This window comes from Cryptomeria japonica, chromosome 11 (genome assembly GCF_030272615.1).
Source record: "Cryptomeria japonica chromosome 11, Sugi_1.0, whole genome shotgun sequence".
Lineage (NCBI taxonomy): Eukaryota > Viridiplantae > Streptophyta > Pinopsida > Cupressales > Cupressaceae > Cryptomeria > Cryptomeria japonica.
The window spans coordinates 366,904,747-366,929,471 of record NC_081415.1 but is presented as its reverse complement, the minus strand read 5'-3'; the positions used below and the strand labels follow the sequence as shown (position 1 = coordinate 366,929,471).

Sequence of the window (24,725 nt, the reverse complement as noted above, 5' to 3'; positions counted from 1 at the left end):
GAAGGTAGATTGTGAGAGCACAAATGGGAAAAAGAAAAGGAAATGAGGGAAAAGGTAATGCCAAGCAAAGTATGGATGGCAATGCACCAAATGCAAGTGATAACATAGGAGCTAGCAGATGTGAAGAGGTGGCACTTAGAATACACATGGCAATAGAAAATGATGTCATGACAAATGGAGATGACCTTGTGAGTGAAAGAAAGGAGAAGATAGAAGGGTAAGAGAAACTTGAAATAGAGTTAGGAGAAGATAATCCAAGCAATAGTTTGAACAATGAATCGGATGCAAAGGAAGCCCATTTTGATGGAAAGCTCAAAGAAGGATCCAACACATAAAGAAGAAGAATTAAATGAGGCATGCAGTGAAGAAGAGGAAGTAGATCTTGAGGAAGAACTTCACTATACATACAAACAAAATGAGAAACTAAAGAGGAGGACCACAAAACACAAGATACATATTCAAGAAGTTTTGAAGCCCTAGAAAAGTCAAACAAAATTGTTGAAGACCTAAAAGTTCAACTAGAAGAGACCAAACAAATTGAGGAAGTCATGAAAGATCAGTTCAAGGCAAAGGAATCGGATTGTGATAAACTAGAGCTTGAAGTTGTCTCCTTAAGGAAGGAATTGGGGAAATCAAGGAAACAATTGAATGGATGCTTAAAGTTTGATAAAAGCACCAAAAAATTAGATGAACTTATCAACTCACAAAGATCTCCACTTATCAAAACTAGTCTTGGTTTTGTTGAAGATCAATCAAAAGAGGCTACAATCTCTAAGACTATGAGTTTGGTTGGAATAGAATTTCTTATGGATTCCCAAGTAGGAATTACAATTCATGTACTTCTTTAGTAGATTATGATGTCATATGTTATAAATGCAACAACCTTGGTCATATTGCCCTGTTTTGTAGAAGTGGTTTTGTAAAACCACCTAGAAAGAGTAAGAAAGTGGGTGCTCTTCCTAAACAAAAGAAAGAACCTACAAAAATCTGGAAAAGAAAGCAAGAGCCAGAAAAACAAAAAGAGGAGAAATCTATGCTTATGCTTCATGCACAAGAGGTATCACTATGATCATAAGAAGAAGTATCAAGTCAGGGGGATCTGATCATTGCACTATCTTTTCACCCCCATGGAAAAGACAACTCAATGGATGAAGCTGACAAAATATTAGAGGAAGAGAAGATATAGTTGGAGATCTATGATTCTCAGTTCACTCACAATCACACAGTCGATGGGCATTTTGATTTCAGGCTGGTTATAATTTTAATTGTGATGACTTTTCTGTGTGTGGAGATAGTGCAACTACAGCCTTGAGAAAGTTAGAAAAGAATGTGACCAGAACAGGATGAGCAGTTCAATCTTCATAAAGATTACATCACTGCCATTCTAAGAGTTTGTGCATTGGATCATCTTATTGGTGTTCTCAAGGGCTTCAGCTTGGAAACATCTGATGATGGTAGTGTTCACCCCGTGAATACATGAAGATTGCAGATTATGTCTATGTAAGGAAATATTCAAATAAAAAAAAGAAAGATGGCATTGATGTCACAAGAGAAGTTTGTCACTCAAGCATATCAGAATACAGAAGATCAAGAAACTAAGAGAAAGGAGTATTAAAGCAAGAGAGAGCCTTACAGACAGGGGGAGCATCAAAGAAAGAATCGCACCATGAAGGAAAGAAGTTGGTTACATCCCTTTGCCATTGATGTCAAAGGGGGAGAAATATAGAATGGGGGAGACTTAGAAGAGATGAGAAAGAACAGGTTGCCATCATTGACAAAGGGTGAGATTGTTAAAAATGTTATCAATGATATCAATAATGGCAAGATAATGATATTACAGTCAATGATATCAATAATGGTGAGCATCAAAGAAAGAATCACACCATGAAGGAAAGAAGTTGGTTACATCCCTTTGCCATTGATGTCAAAGGGGGAGAAATATAGAATGGGGGAGACTTAGAAGAGATGAGAAAGAACAGGTTGCCATCATTGACAAAGGGTGAGATTGTTAAAAATGTTATCAATGATATCAATAATGGCACGATAATGATATTACAGTAAACAGTATATGACGATGGAAATAACTGACAAAGTAAGAATACATGTTTGAAAGCATGATCTCATTGTCATGTCAACATGTTTACAAGTAAGGAGTCAATAAATAATATGAAGAATGCAACAGCAGGGTTTCTAACAGCAAGAAGGCCAATGGTGATATAGAGATAAAGACCAAATTGTCTAAGACAAAAGAGATGAGGAACAACAATGCTTAAGTTTATTCTAAATGTATGAGAACAATTAAATTCTTCCAAGAAATGATGAAGACATTGAATGTGGAACCAAATAAGGAGACATAATCATCTAAAAGACAAGTCAGCAATGTGAAAACAAGGTATTAATTAATATCATAAAGGAACGACTTAGAAAAGAAACGAGGTGCGCTAAATGCATTAGTTTGTGGTTAATACATAAATGATAATAAGGAGTCCACAATGCCATTTTGATAATGAGAATTGAAATCATAATAAGCTAAGAACATTAATATGAAGTCAGCGATAATGATCAAAGACAAAGCAGCAATTATGACAAACTAAATACATGGCATATTGTGGATGTGCTTCACAAAGTATGGTCGACTTAATCAAAGCCGAGATTCTAATGCAAAGTTGGACATGGTTGATGCATTGGAATCATTTTTATATTCTTCAATCATGAGAATGGAAGAAATGTGATTGTCAATAAAAAAAGGAGAAATGTTCAATAAAAAGAGGAGAAATGTGATAAGGAGCTGGTTAAAGTTATTAAATGAGAACGATGTGCATATAAAGATTCCATCACGGAATTTCCTAGAATGCAGCATCTTGAGGTTGCAGGTGTATGGCGTTGTCTTATGTGGAGATTTGTCACATTATTGTAGGAAAACAAAGATCGACAAGCATCTATTGTTTACAGCCTATGCAGATCAGATGAAAAAATTATGCACAGAATAATAGCATTGTTATGATTTTTAAGCTTAGATATAAACAGTAAGCAGATGTAAAACAGTGAACACAATATTTTATCCTGGGAAAACCCTTTTACTCAAGGGAGAAAAAACCCAGCAAAACTTTTCTAATGATGATCGAAGTACAAACAGTGCAAAAGCGGCACTCTGTAATATCCCCAAATAGGATACTAAAAAGAATACAATAATTTTTGCAAACTAGGGCACAAAATCTGGAAATTTACTTGCATGTAAATATTTTCATTTCAAAGCCACAATTCTGATTAGATTTCAGATCTGATTTGTGCAGCTAAAAGATATATATATATTAGATTACTTCTGAGCTAGGAAATACAATAAAAAAACCCTTATTACTGCCCAGAATTTACAAAACTGAGATACAATGTCTTGCAGAGATAAATATGCAGATTTAGTACCAAAAAATACCTCAAAACTGGTTCAGAATAATTTCCAAACCCTAGCCGACCCTAAAAATGGCCCTAGGCTTCCAAAATGGTCAGTAGTCAATAGCCATTTGTAAAGTGCTCAGATCTTCCCTTGACTCAAGAAGATCTCATCAGGTCTCCGCCATACTTCCAGTCCCGGGAAGTAATGCATAAGGCCAAGGTCCTTCATCTCAAATTCAGAGGCTAACTCCCTCTTACATTGGACAATGAGCTTCTCTGCTCCAGGAAGAAATAAATCATCAACATAAAGAACCAGGATCAAGGCCTCACCATCAACAATTTTGAAATAAAGGTTGGAATCTGCATCACTCTTGGTGAAACCCAAACTCACCAAGTATCTATCAATCCTTTCATACCATGCACGAGGTGCTTGTTTAAGTCCGTACAAGGCCTTCTTCAATCTGCACACATGGGACTCCTTCCCATGAATCACAAATCCGTCTGGCTGCTCAATATACACTTCTTCCTCAATCACACCATTGAGGAATGCGATCTTTACATCCATGTGATGTAACTTCCAGCCCATGGTGGAGGCAATAGCAATAATCGACCTGATGGAAGTGTATCGAGCAACTAGAGCAAATGTCTCCTCATAATCTATTCCCTCCTTCTGAGAGAAGCCTCTAGCCACAAATCTCGCCTTGTGTTTCTCAACGCTGCCATTAGTTGCATGTTTGATTTTGTAGATCCATTTGGAAGTGACTACTGACTTCCCTTTAGGTCTCGGAACAACATCCCATACATCATTTTTAATGATGGACTGATACTCTTTCGTCATTGCATCTCTCCATACCTGTTGGCTAGATGCCTCCTCATAACTAGATGGTTCAAAATCAAAGATGTGGCTCATTAATGCCACATAACCTGGGAACTTCTGAGGTCTCTTGCTTTCCCCGAAAGTGCCTCGGGAAGCTACATACCTTTTTGCCTCTTGGATGGTCTGTCGAACCCACATGGGCCTCTTCCAACCTACGGCAATATCTATAGGCCCATCAATTGGTTCTATAGGATAGACTAGATCTACTAGGTTAATAGTCTCAACTAGCTCATCAGACTCCTCCTGAGGCTGGACTATAATTGGAGGATGAATCACTGTCCATCTCCATGTGAGATCCTTTAGATCTCCTGAAGGCTACCTCCTCTTCAAAGGAAACACCCCGGCTAATTTCAATCTGCTTTTGCCCTAGGATATATATTTTGTAGGCCTTTGAAGACTCATTGTAGCCCACAAATGTACCCTTCCTGCCTGAAGGGTCCAATTTTGATCTCTTCTCCCTGGGTACATGATTGTACACAGGACAACCAAATATCCTCAAGTGACTAACTTCAAGCTTCACACCTGTGAAGGGCTCTAGAGTCATGTTCCCCAATATCCGATGACGATTTTTGTTTTGAACATATATTGCAGTCCTGGAGGCTTCTGCCCATAGGAAATTCTGCAAACTCTGATCATGAACCATAGCCTTAGCTGCCTCTACTATAGATTTGTTCTTTCTCTCAGCAACTCCATTTTGCTAAGGGTTGTACGGAACACAAAACTCCCTCTTGATTAGTGCCTCAATGCAGAAATTACGGAATCCTTTGGAAGTGTATTCCCCTCCATTATCTGATCTCAGAACCTTAATCCTCTTCCCAAATAGATTCTCAATTTATGCCTTGAATTCTTGGAATCTATCAAGGACTTCCTCAAACTCCTTGGATTTTAAGAAGTAAATCCAAGCCTTTCGAGAATAATCATCGATGAAAGTCACATAGTACCAAAATCTGCTTAGTGACGCCACAGACATTGGTCCACATAAATCTGAATGGATAAGATCTAAGATCCCCTTGGATCTATTGTCACTGCTCTAGAAGGAACCCTTGGTGTTTTTACCAAGTGCGCATCCTCTGCAGATGTCTTCATGCTCTATACTAAGCTTCGGAAGACCAGTAACCATTTTCCCCAGAGTGGGAAGAGCTCTATAATGTAAATGAGCAAGTCTCCTATGCCATAGTTCACTAAAACTAATAGAGTCATGTACTGATACCTAAACTGGTCATATTGTCAATTTGTAAAGGTTCTCCTGACGAATACCAATCACACGTGTTGAATTTATGTTGGAGTTCTTGGGCCATGCAAGAACCTTTCCTTCAGAGACGGCAACCTTGTAGCCTTTGTCCTCCAAGGCTGAAACGGAAACAAGGTTCCTTTTGATCCCTGGTACAAACAATACATCACTCAATTGTAGAGGGATACCTGAGTCTAGCTAGAAGGAGGTGACCCCAGCTCCCTTCACAACATATCTAGCATCATCTCCAATTATAACCTGCAATTTAGACTCTTTCTCTACCAAATCTGTAAGATGCTCTCTGTGGCCTATAATGTGACGTGAAGCACCACTATCTATCAACCAAGTATCATTGTTAGTTGGTACATTACCTGAAAGAGCGGAGATGAATAGGAATCCTTCTAAATCGTCTTTTGAGTGTCTTACCTTTTTCCGAGGTGTCTCTTCATTAATGTCAGCGGTAGAGACATGTTGTTTTAACTTTAATTTACAGTCTCAGGCATAGTGGCCAAAGTTGTCACACCTGTAGAACTAAATATTAGAAAGATTCTTCTTTCTTGATTCAAGAACGGAATATGTTTTTTTGTCTTTATTTCTCTTGAAGGTGCCTCTTTTTCTACTTCTTCCTTTTCCCTTTTCTCTAGTAGGCATGTGCAGTAAGAACTTGACTTTCTTCATTATGGGAGCCTTGCCCATTTCCTCTTGCCAGTCTAGATTCCTCTTGAATACAATCAATACGTAGACGATCAAACTTGGGCAACTTGGATCTCCCACTCATGCTCTGAATGAATGGTTCCCAAGACTGAGGAAGACCTAAGATACCGGTTCTTCCCCTTTTGGCCTGGGTTCGGGTCCTAGTTCTTGCCCGGTCCTGGTTCTCCCCGGGTTCTCCTTGGGTTCCACCCGGGTCCTTCCCAGGTGGCTCAAGACTGAGGAAGACCTAAGATACCGGTTCTTCCCCTTTTGGCCTGGGTTCGAGTCCTGGTTCTTGCCCGGTCCTAGTTCTCCTCGGGTTCTCCTTGGGTTCCTCCCGGGTCCTTCCCAGGTGGTCAGGTTCCCTGTGGGTCCTGCAAGGAACCCAACCACCTGGGAAGGACTCAGGTGGAACCCAAGTCGAACCCAGGAGGACCCGCGTGAACCCAGGCCCGTGGTTTCCCAAAAACGGGGCCCACGGGTCAAAAAAATAATAAAAAAAGACTTTTATAAATAGTTTTTTTATAATAAAACTCTAATTCGCACCTTTATGACTTTTTAAAAAAGACTTGAAAATTGAATATTATCTTTTTTGCAAATTATGAATATGATATTAGACTTTAGTTATTAGTTTACTGATTACATTTGTGATATATGAATATTTATTGGCATTGGCAATTATGGATTTATCATTTATCATTTATCATCTATGTATGGAAAGTCACATTGTATATTTTATTTTTGTATGGATTGTATATATTGAACATATATATAATATATGGGTATATATATATAATTAAAATATATATATATGTACAGACGAACCCGTACCCAAGAATTTATTTTTTTTGCCGAATCCGCGAATCCGTACCCGAATCCAAACCCGAACCTGTAACTTAGAGGAAGACCATTGAGAGCCAATATAGCAAGATCTCTATCTGCAATTGTATCCCCAATAGTGCTCAACTGATCTCTCAGATCAAAGATCTTTATGAAGAATGAAGTAATTGACTCTCCTTTAGTCAATTTTATACGATGGAGTTGTTATCTCAAAGCGAGGGCTCTGCTGATATTGTTTATCTAATATAGTTCTTTTAGTTCATCAAACATTTCTTTAGTCGTCTTCATCTTGGAGATGATTGGTACTAGGTGATCCTTTACGGAGTCTATCATGATCTTTCTAGCCTTTGTACAATTTTTCTTCCACTGGATTTTCTCCGAGTCTTATGTTGGCTCAGATATATCAACTTCTACAAATTCTAGAAGATCATTCTCTTCTAGAACAATGAGTACTCTAGAATTCCAAGAGGAAGTTGGAAGCCCCATCAAGCCTATCTTCTACTTTGACACTGGTCACCATCTTCTTTTCCAAGTAACTGTCCTAAAGAACTGTCTTCCACTTAATCCGAAATTATGCTTAGTCAAATCTAATCAATTTTCTTGAACCCGCTCTGAATACCATGTTATGATTTTTAAGGTTAGATATAAACAGTAAGCAGATGTAGAACAGTGAACACAATATTTTATCCTGGGAAAACCCTTTTACTCAAGGGAGAAAAAACCCAGCAAAACTTTTCTAATGATGATCCAAGTACAAACAGTGCAAAAGCAGCACTCAAGAATTATGCCCAGATAGGCAGGGTACAGTAATTTAACCCAGTAGCGAACTTCTGAGGATAATAGTGAATCTTTGTGCAGAATAGTGAATCTCCTTCTTGGTTTTCCAGTGAATATGAATGAATGCTTACAAATGAGAAGAGTCTCTCTTCTATTTATACAAAGCATGAGTGAGTTAGGCGCTATTTCTACTTAAGAAGACTCAGCAATACTAACTTAAATTTTTTTCTTCATTAGGCCGACTTAACTCGTGGATTCTTCCGGGTTAATACCTCCCGAAGCTATCCAAAAACATCAACAAGCATTCCAGTCTGACGTTGACAAGATTTGCTAATGAGTGCTCAGCTTGGTGTTTGAAGGATGTGAAAGTTCACATAAAGCATAATGGCTAAACAGGCCGATAAGAATGTTGTGCCGGCTGAATCACTTGTTGATAAAACTAATCAATGGTTTGATTATTGAAGTGTGATTTCTATTAAGGACCAAATGGTGTGATTTACAGATAAAAGGAAATCACCATGTGTAAAGAAGATCATGGAAGTTTGCAGCTTAGCCGCCAAGTAATTACCATTTCTTGGTAAAAAAAGTTGTTTGTTTTCCTTTTGAAAAGAATCAAGATATTAAGGCAGACTATAAGCAGTGATTGAAGTCTCAGCGGCGGCAAATAATATAAAGAGATGAAATACATAAATGCAACAATGTTAGTAACTTAATGAACGACAAAGCAGTGACTAAAATTTATGTTAAGGACAGAAAATTAATGCAAGATAGAGTATCTTGCATATGACAGTGATCAAGATATTTTAGACAACAAACTAATATTTTGTTTTTATTATTCAAAGGATACTTAATATGCAGAGTTTGACTATTAAGAAGAGGAAAAGGTGCAATGATTACATTGACAAAAGTGCTATTATAAACATGGGTTTGTCAAAGCAACCGTTTGATGGAAAGGAGCAATTTCTGAAAGGAGCTGACTATTTAAAAGAAATGCTTCCTGTAATGAAACAGATTGATCTTATTCACAATGACAATTAAGTGGCAAATGGAGAGGTGTGATCTGATTGGAACTTGGAAGTTAGTTTATCAAGGGGTGTAATTTGTTATGGTTCTAAAAGACATGTTTTTATAAAGAGTATGCCCCTTCCAAAAAAAAACATGAAGGTATTTTTTATAAAGAGTATGCCCCTTCCAAAAAAAAACATGAAGGTATATATAGAGATTGTATGGGAAGAGTGGAGTGTGTGTGAGGTGTGTGAAGAAAGATCAAGTATATACATCAAACATATGTATGAGTCAGAATTGATCGATCATTTGAGGCAGATTTGTTCAGACATATTAGACAGATTTAAGCAGCTTTATAAAGCAGATTCAAGCAGATTTATGAGGCAGATTCAAGTAGACTTGTGAAACAAATTATGAAGCATATTTGAGCAGATCTTTGAAAGATTTGCAAGCAGATTTTATGATGAATTTATAAGTGTGGAAAATTGAAGAAAAATAAGCAGGTTTATGATGCAGATTCAAGTAGACTTATGAAACAAATTATAAAGCATATTTGAGCAGATCTTTGAAAGATTTGCAAGCAGATTTTATGATGAATTTATTAGTGTGGAAAATTGAAGAAAAATAAATATATGAAGATGATTCAAGATCAAGTTGTAATCAAATTTGTGAGGAAGGGAGAACAATATCATCCATTAAAGAATTTATAGGTTGGTGCCTATAAAATAAGAGATTGGTGTCTCTTGCTGAGTTGGTGCTCAGTTGTGGGAGTTGGTGCTTCCAGTGGATTGGTGCTCACAACTAAGTCCAGTGAGTTGGTGCCTACAAATGCAGAAGTGGGAGTTGGTGTTTCCCGTGGCTTGGTGCTCAAAAAACTAAGTTTTGGGAGTTGGTGCTTCCAGTAGGTTGGTGTCTACAAATCAAAAAGTGGGAGTTGGTGCTTCCAATGGGTTGGTGCTCACAAACTAAGTAAAGGTTGGTGCCTACAAACATTGTAAAAGAAGAAATATAAAAATATTAATTTGTCGTGGTTGTCCCCATTAGGGTTTCCACGTATATCTTATGTTCTATTTGTGAAGCTTGGTAGTTAGATCTCATGTGAGTGATAATATACAATGAATATGTTTATGAGATAGGCCTGTTAATGGCCTAAAAGGGTTCATCCTTTGATTTGCGAAGCTAGGAGAACAAAGTGGATACCGCCGGAGCAAGATTGGATCAAGGTGAATTTTGATGGCGCTGCAAAGGGGAATCCGGGACCTACTTCTGCAGGCTGCATGGCAAGGGATTGTGAGGGAAGAATCATAGCTAGTTACTACTGACGGCTAGGCTAGGGATCTAATTATGAAGCAGAAGTGCAAGCAGCCTTCCTAGCAATTTGTATGGCGAAAAAGTTGGATGTTAATAACCTTCATCTTGAAGGGGATTCACAAATTATTGTGAATGCAATGTCTAGTAGGCATGCAGAAAATTGGAAAATTGACAAAATCATACAGATTATAAAGACACTATTACAAAGATTTAATAAATACAAAATATCCCACGTGCTTAGGGAGTGTAATTTCGATGCTAATGCTCAACACAACTTGGCATTGTCCCTTCAAATCGGGGAAACAAAGTGGTCTGACATGGCCACGTAGCGCTACACGAAGCAAGTAAAGCAAGCAGAGAAATCAAATTTGAAAGGCCATAACTAGCCATTAGGGATGCAAAGGTCATTTAGAATTGGTGAAGGCGGTGATAATGGTAGTTAATGGGTAGATCATGCTCGAAGGATCGCATTTATTGTATGTCATGTTGGGGTGGCAATGGTGGCGCTTCGATATCCGACATGACTACTACCTCGCGCGACAAGACAAAGGGGAAAGCCCGAAGCAGAGTTGAAGTACGCAGTTGGCACTGATTGGTTGAGGTGGAGGCAAGTTGAAAGTGCAACTAGCGAATTCAAATTGTTACGGGTGGTGGAAGTGATCTACAAAATTGCATGTAGATAGCTTTGCTACATGTGAAAGAGCAAGTTTCTAAACGCAATGGTTAGTCCGTATTTACACAGCGAAGAGGTGGCTAATAGGCTTTAAGCTGAACTTATTGCTTGGCAAATGACAGGTTGGCGGCGGCTTTTAATATTGATGTGGTCGAATGGTTATTTATTTGTGAATGTTAAGGCGCCAAGCTAACTAAACTATCGTATATGAGAAAATAGAATTTTGAATCTTGTGCGTGAAGTAAAGGGGTATTATGAAGGCAAATTTTTCATTGCAGACCACCAAACCCATGGTGGCCTTTTGGGGGAGGATATCTAATGAGCGTCTGACTCACAATTTCAAGATTGCAAACCAAACTTTCTTGAACAAAGTGAAAATTGTTCTAGGGGATGAATATCTAAATGCCCAATATTGATATTGCCTCCCTTTTCATGGCCTGGTGCTTAGAGCTTGAGACGAGTGACTCTATTTTCTGGCTCATGCACAACTGTGTGAAGGATGATTGCTGTTGGGGCTTAGCAAACCTAATTGGCATGGCTCGTCAAGGTGAAGGGTTCATGTGCCCAAGGGGAGACTGGCTTCATGTCGGTGAATTCATTCCACCATTATGGCCCTTCCTCCTTTGGAGCGCCAATGGTAACAAGGAGGTGAGGCGAGCCCCTGCTCAAATTGGGCTACAAGGTATCAAGGACTTCCTTAAGTCCAGGGAGCCCCAGTGGTGTGAGAAGACGTGGCGAAGTGGTTATTGAGGGATAAGAACCTAGAGCAAGTTGAGGAGGCTTCTCCTCCTAAAAGGAAGTGTGGCAGACCTATGGGCTCCTATAGTGCGAAGCGACGTCAACTTCTGAAAGGCGGCACTTCCTCGAATGCGGAGAGGCTGATCATGGAACTCGAGGAGAAGGCGGTAGCTGTGGCAACAGAGGATCGGGGGAAAGGAATTGCGTTTTAGGAGCCGAGCTCCTAAATTTGATAAGTAGTTTTATTAAAATGTCACTGTGTTAGTAAAAGGGCTTTGCACCTATTTTGTAAAGACTAGTTTATAGCATTGGGTTGGCTAGGGTTAGATGGTACAATTTTTTAGGTAGTTTTTTGTGTTGTTTTGTCACGTTCGCATGATACAGACTATGTAATTTTTGGATATTTAATATAAAGAACCAATTACCAATCAAAATATATATATATATATATATATATATATATATATATATATATATATATATATATATATATATATATATATATATATGTTTATGAGATAAGTTATATGCTTATGATTAAAGTTGAAAAAGTAAAGTTTATTAAAATATTGATTCATCCCCCCCCCCCAAAGTAAATTTGATAAGTAGTTTTATTAAGATGTCACTATGTTTGTAAAGGGGCTTCGTGCCTATTTTGTAAAGACTAGTTTATAGCATCTGGGTGGCTGGGGTTAGATGGTACAGTTTTTTGGGTAGTTTTGTCACATTCACATGATACAGACTATGTAATTTTTGGATATTTAATATAAAGAACCGATTACCGATCAAATATATATATATATATATGAGATAAGTTATATGCTTATGATTAAAGTTGAAAAAGTAAAGTTTATTAATATATTGATTCATCCCCCCCCCCTCAGTGTATTCGTGTGCTCTTCAGCTACACCTTCAAACCTTGCTCAGAATTAATTTTTTGGCATGTGGAAATGAGTTAAAATGAGATAGAGGTCATTTTTGTTATTAGAGCTGAGTGGTGTGGAGAACCACAAAAATAAAACAATAGACCAATCTATTTTAAAATTTGAACCCTTTTTTTTTTTTTCTAAACACCTCTACGATGGAGGGGATGGCCAGCATGTCCCCGTGTCCTTGGGATGTTCAGGGCAAAAAAATTTAGAATGATGATAACTAGGGGAAGTCCCTGAGCTGTCCCCCGGATGAGCACACCTGGAAGACCTAGGAGACACATCCCCAAGGTACATGGGAAAATATTCTTTTGCCATAAAAAATTTGTAATTAACGTATATGTCTTACCCAAAATATTGTTGTACTTTATACATATCCACCCACCTATTCTGAATCTTTCAAAGTTCTAATCTCTCTCTCTCTAAGTTCTAAGAGATATCATTTTAAATTTAGTGACCCATCAAAGTAATTTTAAAAAAATCATTATAAATGAGAAATCAGAAATTTTTAGTTCAAAAATGTGTGAATATTTTTTGTGCAAATCTTTACAAACTCAACAATAAATAAAAATCTACCACCTATCAAGCTGCCTAATTCAGGGGGGGCTGCTTTTGAATGCCTCTGTCCTAAATGGATTGGGTTCCCACAAAAGGAAAAATCAAATATCTAGTATATTTAAATGAAAAGCTCCATCTAATAAGGGCAGCCAGATATTTAGGATGCGCTCTTATATAAAGACTGTTCTAACCTCTGACCAAGGCAGTTTTCACCCCATTGTCACTTTGGGCCTAAGTCAGTATTATATACACTCCAAGTTAAGTGAACTCTTCTGTTCTGTATTGTTATTCTACTTCTGGTAATATTCCAAATAAAGTTTTAAGTTTTCATTAAGCAGTTTATTTCAATTTCTCCAAAGTTTCAGGTTGTAGTTTCCAGCAATTCAGACTTTATAGCATGTGCAACTCTAGCTTTCTATGGTGACTTGTATTTCCTATTCAGATTCAGCATTTCTAAAAGAAATGGAACAGAACATTTTTTTATTGGAATTGCTAACAATCCATAGCCATCTCCAACATGCATCCCTCCATATCCACATCCCCAATCCTTAAAACTCCATGTTACAAAGTAAATAATTGGGAAAACCTTGTGAATCATGAAGGCTATAACTTTGTATGGTTAGTTATCAAGTTTGCATGGGTTTAGCAGCCACAAACTAACAAGTGCAAGACTAAAGGAAAACTATGGATATGGAATACCATACTAATCCCCAAAGTCACAGATCTGGAGTGTGAACATGCATAGCATAGTTTACATACTCAACAAGTCAGCAAGTACTAGTGGGTTTTTTCATGGAACAGGTTATTCGAGTTGGATCTTGCCACTAGGCCAAACGCATAAAAATGCACAAAAACACTGCAAAAGCTTGTGACTCGGCCTTCCTTTGCAAATCAAGAGTGGTATTTTCACAGTTTCACTGTCCCTGGCACATGCCCTATTTTTTTCTGTGTGAGCAGAAGTCCAGACTGTCTCTATCATTCAACAGGCATTCTCGTGTCTACAAGCAAAGTCAAAGGAGGCTGTGTGAAGCAGTTGAAGGAAATTCATAACATTTATGATTGTGATTTGCAGTGTGAAAGAAATGAATGGGAAAAATTGTTAAGTTGAAAGAAATGAAGGGGAGTAGCAGATTCTTTTTAGTCTAGTTGAGATTTGCAAGGCATCTGAAGGGCACAAGATGAGCACAACATATTCTGTGCCCTTATTTTGTCAATGTATATTTTATTATTTGTTTAAAATCGTTTTCCTTTAGATACCTGCCCTCTATAAATATTAAATGTGCGACTATTTTTTTAAAGGAATTTATTTAACTTTTTATGCAATGCCCCCATTTTTGCACCTTCCTAAGCATCAATCATTTTCAGAGGTTAGCCTATTATTGTTGATTTAACACTTTCAGATTAATGTAAACTCAGAAAATCAGAATTTAATTACTTAACTAAATTGATTAAATGAATAGGTTATACTTTTCCAGATTTAAGCATAACCAAGAAAAGAGAAAAGTAAGTACAAGACACAATTACCCTGGGAAAACCCCCTAGGAGGAAAAACCCAGCCAGAAAAGATCCTCAGATCTGATTATGGATTGAATGCATATGAAGGTTACAACACTTATCTCAAGTACTTGAAGGTGTTTGTACTTAGAACTGATAATGTCTTTCACAAGACTGCACCTTTAACCCTTCCAACATCAATCAGGTCCAAACCCTAGGTTGGTAATGTATTAAGTCTGCTCTTGATTTACTGCAACTTCAGTTTGCTCTCCTTCAACACCAGTTCGCTCTTCACATGAATGAATTTCGCACTTTCACTGTCAGAAGTAGTTCGCTGATATAACTGAGGTATTTCGCTGTGATGGCAGATCTAATATTCCTCCTTTAAGTCGCAATGGCAGACATATATTTATTCCTTCTTAACTCGCAATGGCAGAAATATATTTCGCATGGAATAAGGATGATCAAGTGTGTATTATTGAGTTGAGAAGTGTCTTTATTTATATGATGCATTGACCATGTATGTCGGCTTGTGTTCATGTCGGCTTATCCTTTTAATTTATTTCTTTTCCTTTAATCCGAAGTGCATTCTATATGGGGTTGGACCTTTGCATGAGACGTGGAGTGGCATGGGTTCTTTAAGGTGTGCCATGAGGTATAGGGCCCAGCCCTACACGCTAAAGGGAGGGACCAGACCCTTAGGCGGATTCCAATGTTGCCTAGGGCAATTGGAATCCGCCACCCCTAATTATAATCAACAATTATCAGTGGTCCCCGTAGGCTAATGTGGTAATTAAGGGGCGCTTTGAGGGTTATTCAACTGACCCTTTAGGTGTCTATTTCAGTACTCTCCATCTCAGTGTATCAGTTTATTTCTGGTTTGCCTTCCAAAGGTCTTTCAGGTTCCATTTATACACACTTACTATTTTTAGTAAGTCACTTGGACGTTTGGGTCCATACTTACAATTTATGGTAAGTCATCAGGATGGTCAAAGGGCACCACAGTTATATCCAGAAAGTTGGCAAAATCAGTTGTTGGTATAATATTTCGCATTTAATGAAATTTATTATTCAATGATTTAATTTAAATAATTAAAGTCATCTAGCATTGACTTCAATATAATTAATTAAATTAAATATCTTTATGATTAAAGGGGATATGCGGGGACTTTATGTGGACGCCTATATGAGAATTATAAAGTAATGTAATAAAGTGACTTCATAAAAGTTATTTTCTAAAGCGACTTTTAATGGTGCTTTGGGATATTGTTAAATAATAAAAGTCTCTTTTAATTTAAAATGTGCAAACCCTAATTAGGGTGTTCGATGAAGCATTATAAAAAGGCACTTGGCAGCTCATTTGACATATACTTGGTTTATTTAATTTCTCTTGAGAAGCTTGAGAACCTTGGCTTTCATTTACAGGAAATCTAAGGACGGAAGCCCTTGGATTTTCTCAGTTGTGTGGATGAAAACCAAAACAGCCTATTGGGGGGATTCATTCCAGAATTCACAATGAGCTTATTGCAGGTATTTGGCATTGAGGAGCTGAAAATGGTATTTATTTGTAGGTCTGCAGCAGCTAGGGTTTGGAGCACAAATTAAGGGAAAATTGTGGACAAATTTTATTTTGAAAGAGGCATTTGGAAAGATTCTTTAATACAGATCTTTGTATAAAAATTTGGAATCAAACTTGAAAAGGTTCAAGGAAGTTTCAGTCTCATTGTTTGGGTAGACAGTTCCCTTGCAAGTTTGGAAGCACTGCTGATGTAATTTCAGTCTTCTAAAATTTCATAGCAGATCTTTGAGTGTCTTTGGGAAGATTGGTGAGCAGATTATTGGTGATATATCACAAGGTCCAGGCCATAGCCCCTTAGGAAGATGTCTGCTGATGCTATTTGTTGTAGCTGAAGGTGCCATTGAAGAATTCTGAGCTGTTTAGTTTCCCTCTGTAACTTCAGATTCAGTCTCAATCTGATATTGATTATACAAAGGTCATAAATCAAGAATTACCTCTGTAATTGACAAGCAAGTTTGATATTTAATTCCTTCATTGTTCTTGCTCATGAATGTATGTTGTTTATGTTATAATTACCATTATCATTATGCAATGAAATGTTCACAAATCTGTAACTATAACTTGCAAGTCACATCACATTATACACAGCAGTACATCATCTGTTTGACATAATGTTTAAAAGCTGAGTTGGTGATTGAAAGGGAAAAAATAAATTTTATTGGTAAACTAGGGTGGAGTAAACTAGGGTGGAATATTTCATTTTAAGTTGCCAAGTTTTTACCAGGTCAAAATTTGGGGTTTGCTGTCCAAATCAAGTCTGAGTATGCGAACTATGGTATATACAAACATGCATTGCACAAAGGAATGTAAGTAATCTCTCTAAACATCTCTGTGTGTATATAAGATACTCAAAATATGTGTGTCTTAGTGCTAACATTTTCACAATTTTAAAAATTATAATTTCAAATATGCATCTGCATGTTTTCTATAATGACATTCTTCAAAAAGTAAATTGGGCTTAAGCAGGCACATCCTGATATGGCCATGGAGCATCTAAGCTTTGTTGCAATATAAATAAAACAAGGATGTCCCAATGTCCATAATACCCACCCACTATTTGCCCAATTAACTAAAGCCCATCTTTGTAAATTTATTTAACTTAGCTAATAAGGAGTGTATATAATCAATAAAAGCAGCTAGTTTCCCTTGTCCACATCCATTTTCTCTGCTGATTTTGTGATGTGTACTAATTGGGCTCAAGCAGGCACATCCTGATATGGCCATGGAGCATCTAAGCTTTGTTGCAATATAAATAAAACAAGGATGTCCCAATGTCCATAATACCCACCCTTGGTACACATGCAAAAAAATATCATTCAAGTCAAGGCACACCCACTATTTGCCCAATTAACTAAAGCCCGTCTTTGTAAATTTATTTAACTTAGCTAATAAGGAGTGTATATAATCAATAAGAGCAGCTAATTTCCCTTGTCCACATCCATTTTCTCTGCTGATTTTGTGATGTGTACTTTTTGAATTTATATCAGGACCTCCCTCTTGATATCTTTGCTTTTTTGGGTCTTGATTACTCAAAGACTGAAAATTGTCCCAAAAACTGTCATCCTAGGAGAGATCTTGGCATTTTGAGTAAACCAGGGTACTATGACAAAAAATAAATAAAACAAACCAAACACAAATATTAAGTGTAAAGTCCCCAAATTAGAGATGCCCAATTTCTGCCCACAAGATTAATTATTAGAGTTATCTGTTGATATAGTGGTCCTAGAACTGATCTATTACAGGTTTGATCCAATTCGCATTTGCTGCTTACAATGATCTTCCCTGGGTCTGTATTTGTGTTCTTTGTACTGGTCGCTGCAGGTACTTCAATTTTTCTTCTTCCCTTCACTTCCTTCACCCTCTTCTATCGGATCGGCTGTGGATGCCTGTGATCAGATGTCTTCACTTCTCCTCATGCCCTCCTCGAATGCTGGTGAAGCCTGTTTATATTCCCTCATCGGGTCCATAGAGTGGTGTCCCTCCCTTCAGGGTTGTGACAAGCATGTCTATTTATCTCCAAAACGCACCTCCTCAATGTTTAATTCAAAATGCCATCAGTTTAATGCTTCATGTTTGTTAATGCCATTGGTTAGCACTTAATTGGTTTATTTACTCCATTTGTTATTGCTTAATCATTTCATTTGATTAAGGGGAGATTGTTTGTTCAAAGAGATGAGGGAAGACACCCCATAGAGCAATCACGGTCTGCTGTTTGCAGTCTCAAGTGAATTGGTAAGTCTCACTATCGTGAAACAAATTCTCATTAAGTTCTACCAATTGCATTGGGGTCATGACAATCCACCCTTTCCAAAATCTCTTGTCCTCAAGCAATGTAGGCTTGTATGAACTGAATCGTGAAAATTCCAAACCAACCCTTGGAGAGTCGTATTCCTTATTTTAATTGGTTGACCCAACATTTGCACAATGTCCTAGGTATCTCTCAGCATTAAAGCAAGGGTGACCTTAACATATATTAGGATGAGAAGCATCTCAAATGCAATTCATATCTTGCTAGTTATTCTCACATCTAAAACATATTAGGTATGAACCAAACACAGAGCATACACATAGAAACACGGAGTATACACGAAGCATACATATAAAAACACAAAGTATACACATGAATCTGCAAACACAAAGTATACAAACAAATACACATGTTGTTAGATCCTTTCTTTTATTTTCCTGAGCCAAAAAGTGGGCCTAACCCCAATTTTTCTACTTCTAATCCATTTTGAGTTAGAAAGTGGGCCTAATCCCAATCCTTCTGCTCCTAATCCATTTCGAGCCGAAAAGTGGGCATAACCCAATTCTTTTGCTCCTAATCCATTTCGAGTCAGAAAGTGGGCCTAACCCCAATACTTATGCTCCCAATCCATTTTGAGTCAGAAAGTGGGCCTAACCCCAATACTTCTGCTCCCAATCCATTTTGAGTCAAGAAAGTGGACCTAACCCCCCAATCAATCTGCTCCCAATCCATTTTGAGTCAGAAAGTGAGCCTAACCCCAATCATTCTACTCCTAATCCATTTTGAGTCAGAAAGTGAGCCTAACCACAATCCTTTTGCTCCTAATCCATTACGAGTCAGAAAGTGGACCTAACCCCAATCCTTCTACTCCTAATACAAATTGAGTCAGAAAGTGGGCCTAACCACAATCCTTTTGCTCAAAATCCATTTCGAGTCAGAAAATGGGCCTAACCCCAATCCTTCTGCTCTTGTGTGCTCATTCATGTGTTGTAAACTTTCTCCAATATGCCTTAAACATTTGCTTAATATGTCCCATAGATCTTGAGGATGTAAGGGTGCCATAATTACTAGATTGGCTCCTCCATTTCTTCTCCCACTTGGATTATTTTAAGATCTTCCTCATCGCACCTTGTTTTCTTACTTGGATTTCCTTTTGCTTCATTATCGAACATTGCCTCTATATTATGTATTTGGCTTCCATATGTATCCAGCCCTCCATTCTTCCTTGCATTTGAAGCAAAAACCTTTTTCTTTCGGGTCTTTTTGGAGTCTTTTAAGTTTTTCTCGATTACAATCATGTCCCCATTCCCATTTATCATTACAATGGAAACATAGACCTTTGTTCATGAGCTCCTTTCTTCGAAGACTACTAACCTTTGAAATTTTGTGATGTAGTCTTCGAGAGTCCCCCTTTGCCTTATTCAAGTTAGTTCCTTGAAATGTTTCTGGGGGTGAGTTTGGTCAAATCTTTCAATAAGCCTTCTCTTGAAAGCCTCATAGGTTTTTATGTTTTTATGATCATGGGTAACTAAACCATAATGCCACCACTCATGTGCCATTCGTTCTAGGTGTAATATGGCGAATGTAATGGCATCCTTTTCTGCCATAGGACAAAGGGTGAGATATGTCTCTAGTTTCTGAATCCATGAATGGGCTGTAATTTTTCCAATCCCATCAAAATTGGGAATGGTCATTTTCCCCACTTTGTGTTGTATTTCTAGATTAGGTTGTGCTCTTCTTTTCCTATGGTTCCTTCTTGCATCGGCTTCACAAAACTCAGCAAAAGAGATACTCCTTTTTATTTCAGGGTCTAGTCTTGCATATTTTGCAGCAAGTTCCCTTGTACTAGGGGTATTTGTTTCTTCACTACCCCTTGATGATTTCTCCCTAAACAAGAAAGTTGGTCTTGACTCTCAGGTGGTCCTATTATCACTTTCTGATTGACTAGGGGTAATTTCCCTCTCATTTCTTGGGTCAGCCCTAAGATTACCTATGTTTTGCAGGGTTTGAACAGTTTGTTCCATAAAGGCTCTAAGCTTGTGTTCCATTTGCTCCTTTCTTTTGTTGGCTTGGGCTGTTGCAGTTTTCTTTCTTTCCCTTTCTATGGACCTTAAAGCTCGTTGACTTAGTTGCATCAACTATTTCCCCTCGGGCTGGTAGGAACATGCTCTAATACCACTTGTAATGCCCCAAATTAGAGATGCCCAATTTCTGCCCACAAGATTAATTATTAGAGTTACTATCTGTTGATATAGTGGTCCTAGACCTGATCTGTTACAGATCTGATTCAATTCGCATTTGCTGCTCACAATGATCTTCCCTTGGTCTGTATTTGTGTTCTTTGTACTGGTCACTGCAGGTACTTCAATCTGTCTTCTTCCCTTCACTTCCTTGGCCCTCTTCTATCGGATCTGCTGTGGATGCCAGTGATCGGATGTCTTCACTTATCCTCATGGTCTCCTCGAATGCTGGTGAAGCCTTTCTATATCCCCTCATCAGATCCATAGAGTGGTGTCCCTCCCTTTTGTGACTGCTGGGGAAGAGCATGTCTATTTATCTCCAAATCGCACCTCCTCAAAGTTTTAATCCATTAATGCCATCAGTTAATGCTTCTAGTCTGTCGATGCCATTGGTTAGCACTTGATTGGTTTATTTACTCCATTGATTATTGCTTAATCATTCCATTTGATTAAGTGGAGATCACTTGTTCAAAGAGGTGAGGGAAGACGCCCCATTGAGCAATCACAGTCTGCTGTTTGCAGTCTCAGGTTCGAGAATTGGTGGTGAAGTCTCACTATCATGAGACAAATTCTTGTTAAATTCTGCCAATCACATCAGGGTGATGACATTAAGGTTGTTGAACTTGGGAATACTGAACAAGATAACCATAAAAACTTTGAAACCTAAACCTTGACTAGCACTGTTGTCCTGTCATGATTCAATCACAACAACTTTTTCAACACTATCAAGTTCCACCTGACATAAACCATACCAATGCTACCAATGACTGTTCAGAAACGAACCGCGAGGCTGTTGATGATCTAGTCATCTTACAAGAAAACCCGTAGAGCAGCAAATACTTTGGAAGATACCCAAGCTGCAACAAGCAAGATTATTAACAAAATATACCATGTGGTATCAAAGACTGGCAATAAGGACTCTCAATGACTAATGATCAACTACAAAGACTATACATCAGTGCACTACAAGAGAGCATACAACACAAACAAGGAAAACAGGAACCATCAACATCAAAATGTGCAGGGAAATTGAGATGAAAAATTTATCAAATATCATCGACTCTGACGGCCCTATTTTGGATCAAGAGACAAGGGCACTACCAAGTTCCAACACCGTCATCCCTCAAACAACCTTACATGTATCACACCATAATGGGAAATTAGGAAAGAAAAGAATGTGTGCTAACAGCAACAAGTATGAAACTACGAAGATGAGTAAGACACCAATTAGAAGAGGAGGATATCACTCCAATCTGACTCTATGCATTCACACGAACAGCACACCACAAATTCTCAATCCTAAAGTATATATCATGAAGAAAACAGTATCATAATGACAAATTCAAATAGAAAACATGATTTTGTTGATACAAAGCCAGGAGTAAACAGAACTGTAGTTTATTATTCAGCTATTTTAAATTTTACCTTTCTCCTATGCACTCTATTACTCTAGAAAGCACAGAGATCAAGCAAGTGGCATCTTTCTTCTACAATAATTCATGACATGTTAATTAGCTTCACTGAAAAAGGAAAGGCTTCCCCTCTCATAGGTCTTACAAGCCCCTCAGATATTTAGCTCTCATTGAACAAAGAAACTCGTAAGAAAAAAGTCTTTAAGGTGTAGTGACACAACTTTACTCCAATAAGGATTGTGAAGAATATGCATGCACAAGAATAGCACAATGTCCTTAGTAGCACGAAGAAGTATTCCAAGATGTTCCTCAAAGCTTACGCCCCATCAAAGAACAAGAGGATGCTGGTAAGCTAATTCAAAATGTCAACCTCCCAGCATCCAACGTTATCCCTAATCATATGTTAAGAAGAGTAAGTGCATATAAACGGTTTCAGGCCTGTCAGACATGACCATCAATCACCCGAGGATAAGTGTCTTCTCTGACTCGTTGATTATGGTTGAGTAAAGGTGCGTGGAGATGTGTACTAACTACGGAGAACACAATCAAATTACACTAAAACATAACTTTCTTGTTGTATCATTGACATATGTTAATGAGGCATGCGGTGTTTTCTTCTTTTCAAAATTAAATGTTTGATTTGGTTACAATCAAATCCATCTAGAAGATATACCTAAAAGTGAAAACATCCTTTGATGCTCTAATGAAAAACATTTCAGATTGTCAAGAATTCCATTATACAGAAACTTTGCATGGCTTTCTTCGAGGACATTCTAATATCTAGCAGAACTTGGAAGAACATCATCAAAATATAGATTAAGTATTGCCGGTACATGAAGGACTTTGAGCAAGAAATCCAAGTGCTCCTTTAGGGTATGAGAACAAGAGTATATAGATCGTGTGGTATTCCAGGGAATCATGGCATAAGATAAAGGAAAAATGTGTGAAAGAACATTACGGGCCTTAAGGATTCCCAGCCTTCATAGAATACTACCATTATGCATTTCAACATTTCTGATTAAAAGATTGAAGAAATAATGTCAGCATTCCAACAACACGCTTAAATTATCATCTCCACTCTGGTCCATGTTACCACAAATTTTATCAGACCAATTAAGATAGTGATTCAAAGAAGGTCAATTTATGGCTATCAAAGAGTGCAGCAAAGTGGAAATAAATGAAAAAAAAATTCTGAACCATCCCATCCTCATGATTGATCGAGAAAAATACCCCACAGGATCACAGAGGACGATGCAAAACGTGGATATTAAAAATTCCTACACAATTATATCCCCAACAAATAATCAAAAATGGTAGCAAACATGTATGCATGAACATTACCACATGCTGCCTCGATACTTCAAAGTGTAAGGGCCGGTGTCTAGGGAGCGGTGGAAGTGGGAATGGAGCTTGTGACGGTGGTGGCCGCTCTGGTCTCGCAGCTTCAGCTCGAAGAGCGCCCGCACATCGCTTCCCTCGCTCGCCAACGCGATGAACAGGGACACGTACACCGAATTGTCCTCTGCATTCTTCCCGTCCGGATAGAAGTAAATCGCCCAGTCATAACCCCCCACAGTGAACGTATCACTCGCTATGTACTTCCCAACCCCCATCCCCTTGGCCAGCGAATACCCATTTATCACGAAATGATGCGACCCATTTACGCTCTCCGTTATGGACTTGGATGACTCCATCATCTCCTCCCCTTAACCCCCTTCTCCTACCATTCCAGATGTTGCCTTCTCCCGGAGGCCTTAAATCAAGGCAATCCCTTCACCTCCATTAATCAGCTTGAATTTCATTTAGCTCCATTCCAGTTTCGTACGTGACAGCGCCGTCTGCATGCAAATTCGCTTTGTACAGTAGCCAATCTTTCGATCTAAAGATGCGTACGCTTCTGATGTTGAAAATATTTTCCCCTCCGTTTTGGGCTCCCTTTTGACCTCTCGCAATTACTGGTAAAAATGATGGCTTTTATGTCGAAGTTTGAGAAATAATTTGAGTAGTATCTTTCGGATTTGGAAGTTGATTTATACATTATTTTTATTTCTTGTTTTGAATTGAAGTTGTAGTTATGAAAGTAATTGAAATCCAATTTTTCACTCTTGCTAAATAGTGAAAAATTGGATTTCAATTAAGAGTCGGAAGCCAAAGATTCTTAAAACTCAAGAAGAGATTGCAGCAGGTATCCAGACCACAATTGTAGATAAGTTTTCACCTCACACAAGACCGAGAAGAACACGGATGCAATGAGGATCTTATCTTGGAATGTCAGAGGTCTGAATGCCTCTGACAAGAGGGGGCGGATCAAGCAACAGCTAGATTCCTCCCAAGCAGACATCATTTTACTACAAGAAACAAAGCTTTCAGATGAAGCCTCTCAAAAGATTTTTAAAAAATGGACTCTATGGGATTTCATACATATTCCTGCAGTAGGGGCTTCCGGTGGTATTCTGACCTTGTGGAATAACAGGACAATTAAAGCAAAAACTTTAGTCAAGGGACAAATTGGCATCTTATTCTTATTGAAAATTTTGATTTATCCTTTGTTCTCTTCAATATATATGGCCCAACAGCTCCTCAAGAGAAACATGCTCTTTGGAATACTATAACTTGTCAGATCCAATAGCAGGGAGTTCAGAAAATCATCTTAGGAGGTGATTTCAATGCCATCTTGTCTCAAGATGAGAAACAGGGAGGCAATCCTACAACACCTAAGGTGATTGAAGA

General features: G+C 38.1%; 1 protein-coding gene across 1 annotated transcript in view; it reads right to left on the bottom strand.

The window, feature by feature from the left end:
• Window positions 1-23,977, bottom strand: part of LOC131049225 (BTB/POZ and MATH domain-containing protein 2) — a 44,626-nt gene extending 20,649 nt beyond the window's left edge. Inside the window, exon 1 of the mRNA XM_057983268.2 lies at window positions 23,337-23,977. Within this exon, the coding sequence (XP_057839251.1) occupies window positions 23,337-23,692 (356 nt within the window). The 5' untranslated portion in view covers window positions 23,693-23,977. The remainder of the gene's footprint in view (window positions 1-23,336) is intronic.
• Between the last annotated feature and the right edge of the window lie 748 nt (window positions 23,978-24,725).